At 56.0% G+C, this 11539-nt stretch overlaps 2 protein-coding genes across 2 annotated transcripts; both read right to left on the bottom strand.

Moving 5' to 3' along the window:
* Positions 1-2015: 2015 nt before the first annotated feature.
* LBRM_29_1460 (putative RNA binding protein) lies at positions 2016-4370 on the bottom strand (the record flags this gene model as incomplete). The annotated part of the gene is made up of 1 exon (XM_001566440.1): positions 2016-4370. The coding sequence occupies one exon, from the start codon at positions 4368-4370 to the stop codon at positions 2016-2018; it is 2355 nt and encodes a 784-aa protein (XP_001566490.1).
* Positions 4371-6304: 1934 nt separating this feature from the next.
* LBRM_29_1450 (conserved hypothetical protein) lies at positions 6305-8170 on the bottom strand (the record flags this gene model as incomplete). The annotated part of the gene is made up of 1 exon (XM_001566439.2): positions 6305-8170. The coding sequence occupies one exon, from the start codon at positions 8168-8170 to the stop codon at positions 6305-6307; it is 1866 nt and encodes a 621-aa protein (XP_001566489.2).
* Between the last annotated feature and the right edge of the window lie 3369 nt (positions 8171-11539).

Genomic DNA, 11539 nt, shown 5'->3' with positions numbered 1-11539 from the left:
GAGGGGAAGAGAGAGCAAGGTAGAAACGTGGCATGGAGATCAAGACTACGACTACCCCAGTCAGAAATTCAGAGGAGAGAAAAAGACACACACACACAGACACACTTACCCAAGCAAAGCATAAACATTCGGCCATCACCGCTTCAGTAAAGCACACGAAAAAAAAAAGAGGTGGAATAGAGCGAAATACAAACACACAGGCCCATGCATACGCATCCCCAAGCAAGAAACACGTTACTACGCATGCCCATGCGTGCTCGGCAAATACCAAGCATCGTCATGAGTGGCAGATTGTGAGAAAAGGGGGAGCAAAAAGAGTGAGCAGAAATACACACAAAAAGGGGGAAAAATGTACACAACAGGAAAAAGCGGATGTCTACAGGCACACTTTTCGATCGCTCTGCATGCCTGCCCGCATGTCATTCGCCTGCACGTCGTCTGAAAGAACGGCGGGACCAGGAGAGGCGTGAGAAAGAAAGATATACGAACTGAAGAACACATAGGACGACCTCACTTCCCTGCATCACCATGGGAATGAGAGGAGTCAGAGGAAAACGTGACCGACTAGACAGTGAGACCGTACATCACCCGTACTGAATAAAAATACATACGCGTACGCACATGGAATTACAGACGTGGCAAGAGAAGAACAAGAAGAGCGCATCGAGCAAAGGGAAACAGCGAAATCACGACTGTAAAGGACACGAAAGACTAATGAGCTGGCAATAGACAGCCAACAGAAAAAGAAAAGCAGGAAAAAAAAGAAGGGAACGTAAGACGAAGTAAAAAATAAAAAATGTGAGGTGAAGAAAAGAAAAAAAAATGGAAGGGGGTGATGTGAAACCGGTAGTGCAAGCAATATGAGAAGAACAACAAGTAAGAACTACGAGCCCAAAAAGAAGCAAGAAAGTGCAAACGAATCCGATACGAACACAGCACAAAACAAGTGGCTCGAAGAAAAAAAAAAAGAGTAGACGCCTTCACTGTCCAACACACATATGTACACTCACGTGCACGCATCAATGCACCGACTCGAAGACACTCAGTCGCACGTGCTCTCTCCGCCACCGCTGGGGGACAGGGGGGAAGGAGAACAAGTCAACGGCTCCCCCTTACTCTTCTCGCGTTGTCGTGCCTCCTCAGCTTTCACTATGAGCCCCGAACTCTCACCTCCGTCTATCCTTTTCAGTCCTGCTCTTTCTGGAGTACTCCAAGCACGCTTTCATCGCCGCTCATGAAGCGCCACTTGTATACGCAAGCATCAGAGCGATACACACGCACACACAAAGGGAGAAAAAAAAACATACGCTGAGCAAATCAGGCAGGCAGGGGCAGTGTGCAGTGGAAAGAATAAAAAGTCAAGCACACGAAAGCGTCAAAAAGGCCCTGAGAAGCAAAAGATGATCAGACAAAAAGGCACAACACGGCGGAGCGGCTGGGGTCGTGGGAAGAGACAGGAACTCCGTAGTGGAAGTCAAAGGTGAGTTCCTTCACTCTAAAGGGAGAAGCGCACACACACAAGACTATGCAGAACGGTGGGCTGCAGGGAACCAGCGCCAGAGCGGCAAAGAGTGACGATGAGAGCGACGCGCTGATCTAGGAGAAAACAACAATGACAACACCCACGAAAGAAGTCGGAACGAGTATTCAAAATACAACGACAAGGACAAAACGGCATACATACACACACATGGAGACACAGCCACAGCAATGAGAGAAAGAGAGAGAGGAAATGAGAGAAGCGTCCTCCACGCGCACATGAACATATATATATATATATGCGTCCCAACGCCTTCACTATGGCAGTTTAGAGAGTAACAAAGCCATCCATGGATCTTTAAAATAAACTAGAGAAGCATCTAGTGTGGGTGTGCGCGGCGTATGGAGAGTGCTGGGCGAAGCACGGACAGGGAGAGGATGGTAAGGAGTAGAGGGAGGAGCAACGCTTCCACATTCACCACTCTATTCTGCCGCGTGTCGCACATATCGTAGTGCAAACGGTCTACATCAACACCTCAGCTCTCCACGCACGGGGATGAATACTGCGCGATAGTTTGAACGACGCGCATGCTGTACGGGTTATTGCGGTACCGTACCGACCCCGATCCACCGTTGCTCGGCGTGGTGGCCTGGCTGCCGCTGTTCAGAACCATAGCTTGGGGGTACAGCGCGTGCGGGAAGGCCACTGCAGACTTCGCCCGTGGTGACGGGTTAGTCTCCCAGCTCTCGGCCTGCATGCACGCGCCCACAGATGGCGAGCCATCGGCGCCCGCATATGGCTGCTGATCACCGTAAGCGACACAGGGTAGGAGATGCGGTAGCCCGGCAGAGGTTGTCATAGGATCGGCATACGCAGCTGTCGCTCTCTGGCGCTCCATGCGTCGCTGCCAGAGTGGTGCCACACTGCAGTGGCCGTTGCCAGTCCGGTAGGCATTACACTCGACGCTGCCAGCTGCGTTGCCGTACTGGTAGAGCAGCTCTGACGACGCCGAAGGCGAGAGGGGGTGTAAGTTCGACTCCGTCGGGCCTATTTCACCGCTGTAGTAGTACTCCTGATAGAAGTCATCGCCCGGGTGGTAGGTATCGTTACCGGCATCATAGCCCATGAGCAGCGCCTGCTGCTGGCACTGCTGCTGTTCATAGAGCTCCTGTGGTTGCTCCTCGACGTGCGGAGTGTGCACAGGGGTGTAGGAAATGCTCCTGTAGTTACCCATCGAGGACGCAGAAGCGGTACTTTGGCGGTGGTGACGCGCCTGCATAGGGGAATCCACAACGCTGCAGATCGAGGTGTGTGTGAAGCCGGCAGCGGCGTAGTGGGGCGGGTTCGAAGCAAGCGGCGTGGTGGTCGAGATCGTCATGCGCATCGCATCGCTCGTGGTCGCTTCTACAGAAAGCGCCGGTGGCAGCAACACGCGGCGAGGGCGAGTTGCGTGGGCCTCCTGTTGAGTAGAGGGCGACATGGTCGAAAAGAGGAGGGAAGGCGAAGGCGGAGTGATGACCGTTTCGGGCGGCACAGCCCCTGTCGTGGACATGGCGACGCTGCGCTGCGGAAAAGCCCGGCGCGGAGCGAGAATGTTGAAGCTGGTGCACTGTGCACTCTGCGGGGAGGATGGCGGCGTTGCTGACTGGCTGCCGTACAGACGCGACAAATCGGTGCCCAAACAGCCAGCTGACAGCACTGGCGTCGAGGACGGCTGCCTGGCGTAGTTGGAGGCGGCATTGCACTTCTGCAGCGGATGCTGTGATGCTGGCACCTGAGAGTGATCATCGCGGCAGTGATAGCCGCCTGCGCAGGCAAGAGGCGTTGGTGCCGCGCTGCTGTAGGCGCTGCAGCCATGCCACCCGTCTGTGCACGTGCCTCGCGAGGCGGGCGCCGCATACGCGGCCGCTGCGCTATGGTAGCGCCGGGCGTGACGAGCGCTGTTATCCTCCGCCAGCTTGGCCATTAGCGGCACCCCGTTGCAGGAGTCAAACGGTGTTGTGTTGTGGATCTGGCAGCATGCTCGCATCGCTGCACCGTCCTCCACGAAGGTGACAAAACAGATGATCGTCTCGTGCTTGCTAGGCTCAGGGCTCGAACGCACGGCCTCCTCACCTTCGGTACCCTCGGAAGGAGAAGAAAACTTCAGGCACTGCTCTTGCTCAGTGGGGAAGGCCGGCAAGGTGTCATACGTGTCGTTGTGCACCGAGACGACGCTCACTGTTCCGAATCGGCTTACAAACGCCTTCATGTCCGCTTGCGTGATGCTCGACGGCACGTTGCGGATAAATAGTTTATGCACCTGCTGGCATCTCTCACCATAGAGGCCGCCGTCGTGCTTGTTCTGCGCCCACTGCGTCACCACTGCTGGCATCCCTGGCGTAGTGGGCAACGAGGCCAGGCGGAGGCGAAAGAAAGCGCGGGCACGCAGCGCGTCCTTGTAGCAGGTGAACTGCACGAATCCAGTCTCCTTGGAGGTACCAGTCTTCACGTTCAGCATCACCTTGGCTGATACTACGCGGCCAAAGTTCTGAAACATCTCCTGCAGATCCACATCCTTGAAGGTAGGCGGCAACTTCGAGACAAAGATGTTGCGATCGCTGTGGCCCGGCTCGACGGATAAGGTATTCACCGCCCACTCCCAGTTGCTTGGCTCATCGAGAAAGTTCTGAAAGTCATCCACGTTACCGGAGATCTGCGGCCGCACCACAACTCCGCCACTCGACTCACTCAACGGGTATTCCGAGCAGGGCGAGTTTGTTAGACCAGCTGACAGGAGACCGTTAGTGACCGGGATGGCAGAGGATACGGAGTGGCATGGGCTCCGCACCTGAGGCACAGCGTTACCGGTGCCGTGCACGCTGGAGATGTTCTCAGTGACCTGTGGCATGGTGACACACGTGAGAAGGGTGGCCAGGCAGAGGTGCGTGTGTGAAAGAGTTCAGGGGAGTGCTGGAAGGCGGCGAAGAAGAAGAAAGTACACACACACACACACACACACACACACACACACACAGGCGAGCACGTGAGAAAGCAGAACGAAAAGCGCAAAGGCAACGAGAGAGAGACAGACAGACGAAAGTGCGAAGGTGCAAACCCCTCTGGCAGAAGAAGAAAAGAAAAAGAGACGAAGCTTCCCAGAAAACGAGGGGAGATCAAAAAAGAGAGAGACACGAGGGTGAGGTGGGAGAAGAAGGGAGAGGGAGGGGGGAGGGAGGGGGAAGAGAGGGGAGAGAGGGAGGGGGAGAGAGGGGGAAGAGAGGGGGGAAATGGTGCCTGCTGTCACCTGTGCCCTGTACAGCAGGTAAGTGCAAATACGCAACACGGGCGAGAGGCGAACACTAACGAGAAAAAAAAAGCACAACTGAAAGCGGTGAGGGCAAAGAGGTGAGCGAAAAGAAAAAAAAAGAGGGAAAAGCAGAGGTGGGAGAAGAGTGAGAAGGGTTAGGGTCTGGTTTGAGGATACGTATGCACAAGTAGGGAGTGAGAAGGTCAGAGACAAAAAAAAAACGAGAGAATAAAGGGCGAGAAAGTCACCGCAAGAAAAGGTGAAGAAACGGAAAAGAAGAGCTGCGTAGCACAACAGGGACACATGTACACCTGAGGTAAGTGGTTGCGCACACGCCGTGTACAACTGGGGATGACTTGCCCTTTTCTTTCTTTTCGCGTCTCGTTGGTGATGATCCTGTTACTTCTCTTCCGTTGCTGTCGCTGCTCTCCGCTTCGTCTGCTTTCGATTTAGGTATGCGGGTATGTGAGAGCTCTTTTGGGGCTGTGTGCTACTCTTTGAAGCCTACGAGTACCTTTCAGTATCCGCCGGTACGCCTTCGTGTGTGTCTGTCGTTTCCTGGGGAAGTGAAAGAGGGAAAGGAAAAAAAAAAACAAGACGTGGTTGTGGTAGTGGTGGCAGATGGGAGTGGCGGTTATGAAGACACGGGTAGGAAATCGGAGAGGGAGGAGCCGGGAGGAAGCTTACAGAAGCAAACTCAGAGGGGAACACTTTCTGTAAGGAAATCGTCTGATCTACAGGCAGCGGCGTAGAGAGTGAAAAGAGAGAGAGAGGTTCGCGAAGGGCGAGATAGAAGACAGAGAGGGGAGTGGAATTGTGGCACAAGTGTGTGTGAAGGGAAAGCCTCTCATCTGCAAGCACAAAACGAGCGCACGCACAGATGCAGCAGCGCTCGTAGGAATGAGCAGTTGCACTACAACAGCCCAGCACCGCTGTCTCGCTCCCTCACCCTCGCTTGGCCACCTTTGTTATCCGCCAAACCGCGAAGGAGAAGGAATACGCCGACTCATCGCTTCATTTGTCTGTCTTCGACAGGAAATCTTTGGTGTGCTTCACACTGCGCTGACACGATCTGCATTCAGTGGAAAGGTGTCCATGCACACGCCAAGCTGCCATACGTATTCGCCTAATTGCTGTTGGCGCTGTCATGCTTGTTTACCTCGCGTTTTTTCCTCCTTTTTCCTCGCCGAGGAAGTGCGCCGTCGGCATGAAAAGCTGTATTATCTGAAAACAAAAGAGGAGGAGAGCAACCACAGGGAGGAAGAGGAGTAGTGCTTAGGTAAGGACGATAAATCACAGATTTAAAGCCTTCGCTTGCCTTTCTCCCTCTCGCCTCGCGTCTCTCCTCCCCCCCCCCCACTGGTTAGTCACATTGGGTTAGTTCGGTCTTCTTTGTGTGTGTGTGCGGTTGGTGGTTTTGTTTTTCATTTAGGTAACACAACTTACAAAAATGGAAAAAAAAAAAAGAGAGGCGCCCATCGACGCATTACCCGTTCAAATGCCCGCATTCCCTCGCCACATCCATTCCCCAATAACTACATAAAGTGGACAGTGCGACGCGCCACCTGCGACGTGGCTGACCGCCTCAGCTCCTCCGACTCCACCTCCTTATAAGTGTGCTTGAGGGCGCTCTTCGCTTGCCGACGCTCGCGCTGGGCAGCCTTCACAGCCTGGCGACGCATCGTTTTCTCTTCTTTGGTTTCGTCCTTTCGACGAATCGTGAGCACAAAATCGCCACCTCTGTGCAACCCGCCCATCTTCTTTGTGTCTTCGCTGCCAGAGTCGGAGGTAAGCTCACGCACATGCGCCATCTTGGACCCCTTCTTGGCAGAGCTCATGATGGTAGCAGAGGCTGTATTGCCACCGCTGCTGCTACCTGGGGCAGCCTCGGTGCTGCTTATGCCCGTCCCCATCACCGTTGTGGCGGACGTCACGGCGCCGCCGTAACGGCGGCTAACTCGATTCTCAGCCTCGGCGCCTGTCGGCTCGCCTTCGCAACGCGACCCTGCCAACTTCTTCAACTTGCGCACCTGCGCAGTGCTGCGCGGTGCATGAATCACGTTTGGCTGGTTGTAGTAAGTTGAGTACGCGCTGACAGCCGTCTCGCAGTCCAGCTGATCCGCCTTTGACTTCACCTCCATCACAATCAGCTCCTCCTTCTCTTCCTCAGCGATGCCACCCTCCTCAGGTGGCGGCACCGGGAGAGCTGTCTTGTCTGACGACGAGGTCGCAGCAGCACCGACGGGTGCGCTGCGCTGCGCCATACGCAAGCGCGCGGCGCGGCGAATCTCCTCTGTGCCCTTCTGAAAGTCCTCCACGAAGCGCTGCTGCTTCTCTGGCAACACCGTCGTCATGTAAATACCGCGTGCGTCTGAGTCGAAGGCGCCGACATGGTGTGAGAGGTATTTGAGCTGCTGAATGAGTCCCTTGTTTTTGTGCGGCTCTGCAGTCTCCAAGTCTATGCCGGCTCTGCTCGCCACAAACTCCTCCAAGGCAGTCAGGTACTTGTCCACCTGCAGCGCGCCGTGCGTGCGTGGGTCATCGGTGTAGGCGTCGTTGAGTCGCGCGTCGACGTTGAACTCGTGCATCACCTCGGCGAACTGCCGCTCCAACGCCCGCTGCGTGGTGTCGTGCATGGGATACTCCGTCCCGTCGGCCGCGTGAGTACAGCTAAGCCCCCCCTCTGCGCCACTCGTGGCAGTGGCAATGCGACGGCGCCGTGCCGTGCCACGTCGGCGTGAAGCCTTGATGGCTGCCCTCTCCTCATCCGTCAGAAGCCGCCACATCTCACTATCCTCCTCGTCGAGTCCGTCCCAGTCGTCCCAGTCTTCGACGCTTTCGCTGCCGTCGCAGGTACCAAAAACGAGCTGGTGCAGGAAGTCGTCCGTTACCTCGCACTCAACCTCGTCATCAAAGAGCTTCTCTTCAGGTTCGTCTTCCTCACCACCCCCGCTGTGTTCTTGGCTATCCTCGTCGCGCGGACGGGTGGCCACCGCCGGTGGGTCGATAGATGCCAACGCTGAGGGAGAAGCAAAAGGCGCCGTCGCCGTCGCCTTTTGCTTTTGTGCTTGCTGGGGTGGAGACTTTTCCTCCTCTTCCTCTTCCCAGTCGCCGTTGACCCACTCACCCTCCTCCTCCTCAACCTCCTCGTCGTAGTACTCCTCCTCCTCCGCATACTCCTCGCCGTCGTTGAACTCGGCATTTGCGGCGACGGTGTACATGTTGAACTGACGTCGCGCTGCATCGTCATTTTCGACGGGCGCGGCACTCTGGTGATGGCGATAGAACTCTGTCTCGCTCACCCACAGAGGGCCCTGGTCCTCTCCATTAGCATCGCCATACGAGCGAGGTACCAGCTTGTAGGTGACACCCTTGGTGCGAGGCTTCTTTATGCGCGGCATTTCTGTAGCGTTAACGAGAATATTATGGCTGTATGTAGTGTGTCACGTGAACGTAGCAGATTTGTGTCGGTAGGGGAGGGGGGGTATGTAATCGGAGTTTCACGAGAGCGTACGATATAAAGGAGCAGCAAACCCACTCGTACGGACCGCAATTCAAAAAGAGAGCGGTCGCAGTGGTGCCCGAGTAGACGTAATGGCGACCCCCTAGAAGCAAAAAAAAAAGAAAATGGGAAAATATGAGTTGACAAGTCGTTGATCTGCCTGTAAGCGTGGAGCGGCAGAGCCAAAAGAGATCGGTGGCTACCTTTGTCCCCCACCTTAGACCGCTTCTGGTACTCTCGCAAGTGTTTCGCTCATTATGCGAGAGGGAGTGAGTATGGGGCGAGGTGAGGGGCAGTTTCAAGGCAAGAAAAAAAACAGATGATGGAAAGGAGTGCAAGGATGACAGAGAGAGAGGGGGGGCAGCTTGGCTGGAGTCATAAGCGTGAACAAATCTTCTGTAGAGATAATGGCACAAGAAACACAAAAAAAAGCTGACGTGGCCAGCCTCATCCGTGTACGCTGGTTTATTCAGTGGGTGGGCTCTGGTGAAGGAACAGGGTGAGGACATCCTGCACAGTGGCAGGAAAGGTATCAGCCAGATGGTGAGAAAGACGCCACGCAACGCCTCTCTCTCTCTCAATGCCTCTGTGCGTCCAGCTACAGCTTTCCATCTACCGTGTAAAAGCACTACGCGCAATTATGTTGTAGAGTAGGACAGCAAAGACGGACTGCCCGTCTCGAGAAACGCCAGCACCGCACCTGAGATCCCAACAACAGTAGATACGAAAACTGTTCATACTTGTTCGGATGCTTGAAGTGAGACCGGAGTCGTTGTGCTCTCTTCTTTTCTTCGGTTGGGGAAGGGGTAACATGGCAAACTGCACAGAGAGGAGTGAAACAAATGGGGGGAGGGAGAGGGAAAGGAGAAGCCAAGCAAGAAATACGAAGAGAGACACGGAAAGAAGGGGGAGAGGGAAAGGGTGGCATCCATCATAGCAGGCATCGAAGCAACAAAATACAGTAAGGAGGAAAAGAAAAAACAAAGACCTCGAGGTGAGAGGCATGAAGGCGAAGAGGGGAGGGGGGGGGGGCAACGGAGGAAAAAGAGGCCCACGCAGCTGTGAAGAAAAAAAAAAGGAAAGAAAAAGAGGGAAGGTGAGATGTGGCGCAAGTCACTGCCAGATCCACCCACTTTTCGGGTCCATATGAACGCAACGGCAACACTCTCCGTGTTAGGCAAACTGTTGAAGCCATAACCGGATTTCCTCCTCTCTCCGTGGCGTTCACCCGAAGCCCCTCTCGGTCATTCCCAATCCATCCCCACCTCGGTACTGACGTGCTTCTCAGACAACCTGCCTTTCGCAATGCGGTACCGCCGAGAAACGACGCGCCACCACACCGGCAGAGAAACCCACCCGTCCACACACCGAAGGAGAGCGAGCGCACTTCACAAACCAGCGCACGACGCAAACAAAAAAAAAGAAAAATATTGCACAGCAGAGGCACGCCCTGGCGCCGCTACCCTTTTAGGGGGGGGGGGGCACTTTTTTGTCTTTCCCGGCGTAGTTCTCTTGCTCATCGCAAAGCCGCAACACGCTACAGTCTCCCACGTGCATGATGCACGGCCGCCACCACCACGAGTCACGACGGCACGAAATCAAAGCTCAAACCAGGAGTTGCAAAGAGGAAAAAAAAGGTCCCAAAAACACAACAACACAAACACCACCACCGTGTGAAAGCACACACGCCCACATCACACGGACGCCAAGAGCGCGAACAATAAGACAAACCATACCGCAGAAAAAAAAAGAGGAACAAATCACGTCACCACTCCCACCATTCGGCTCAGCTCACCCCACGAAGAAACACGATGAGGTAATGAGTACTAAGGACGAAAATGCACTCCCTTTCAGCCTCTCATTCTTCCACAAAAACAAGTAAGGCAACAACTACGCGCACGCGCACAGCCTCAGCCCACACACGCCTCTGCTGCACTGCGGCTACGCTCTGCTCCTCTAGGACGGACCGCCTGCCGCCGCAGCAGGGCCACGCGCCATATGGACTCGTCCCCGCCCCCTCTTCGGCCGCGTGCGGCGCGATGGGTGTCGGAGGTGCCAGGCTGACCCGCACACCTCGATCCACGCGGAAAGCGTCCAGGGTCCTGCTCAAGGGCGGGGCGCTGGCGTCTGCCGTGCAGGTGGGCAGGGGGTGGTCCAGGCGCACGCCGGATGAGAGCGACGAGGAAGCACGCCAGCGACAGGGCAGGGCCATGTGAAACCCCGTGCCCTGCCTGTATGTCGTGCTTCGCCCCCCCATTGCTTCAGCCCGCGGCATTGCACCAAGCGGCGCGGCGACACGCCACATCGAAGTCTGGTGGGCTCCCATGGTGCGATTCGGGGTGCCCTTGCCATGCTCCCGGCACACGCGCCTCTCGTCAGTCACGCCGCCCCCGCCCACCACACGTGCGCTGCTGGCCTCTGCGCTTCGAGACGGCGTTGTTGCCGAGGGGCGCTGCTCTGACGCTCTCTGGCGACAGCGTGGCGCCACCCCCCTCCTGCCCCCGCATGCCGTGGACAGCAGCGGGTGTGGCAAGCGGAGGAGGCGCGTGCCGGCGCACAACGAGCCCGTGGCCTGTCGTTCCGAGGGGGCGCAGGGGGGCAGCCACAGGCACCCGGCGGGGGAGGCCCATGCAGCGCGAGGGAGAGGTGCATCATCAGGCCGCTGCATGCAAGATCTCAATATGAAACAAGGTATACGCCGAGCCTCGAGAGCGGCACGCGAGTCTCCCGTGGCAGACCGGGCAGAACGGCGGGTCGTCGGTCCTCATGGCAAAAGACCGCCGGGCATTGGGGCACCACAACGCGAGGGGAGTAGTGGGCACCACACCATCCGTACTGGGCGCTGTCACCCCCAGTCACTCGCCGCTGTGGGAATCAGAGAGAAGTTCCTGTGTGGAGCTGAGCGAAGATCGTCGCTTGTTGTCTCATCAACTCAGCATTCGTACTTTTCTATTGTGGGATGGTTGCTGCCCAGTAGCTCTTGTCGTAGCGCATTGTACCGTGTATCACAGTTGCGGGGGGAAGTTGGACTGGCGTCTGAGAGCGGCGACTAGGCCCATAACTCATGCGGCGGGCGCCGGCTCCTCAGCCACTGGCGATTTCGAAAGCTTGTCAGCTTCGTCGCTATTTCACTATTCACAATAACCAAAGACGAGCTGAAATAAGAGTTCCACGTGACGGGGTAGAAGCGCCAGCACTGTGTCGCGCAGATACGTCGCAATATACCATCTACCACCGTTGTAGAGTCCGGTGAGCCCCAACGGCGCGG

The sequence above is a fragment of the Leishmania braziliensis genome, chromosome 29, assembly GCF_000002845.2.
Source record: "Leishmania braziliensis MHOM/BR/75/M2904 complete genome, chromosome 29".
NCBI lineage: Eukaryota > Euglenozoa > Kinetoplastea > Trypanosomatida > Trypanosomatidae > Leishmania > Leishmania braziliensis.
This window is presented reverse-complemented; position numbering and strand designations above follow the sequence as displayed.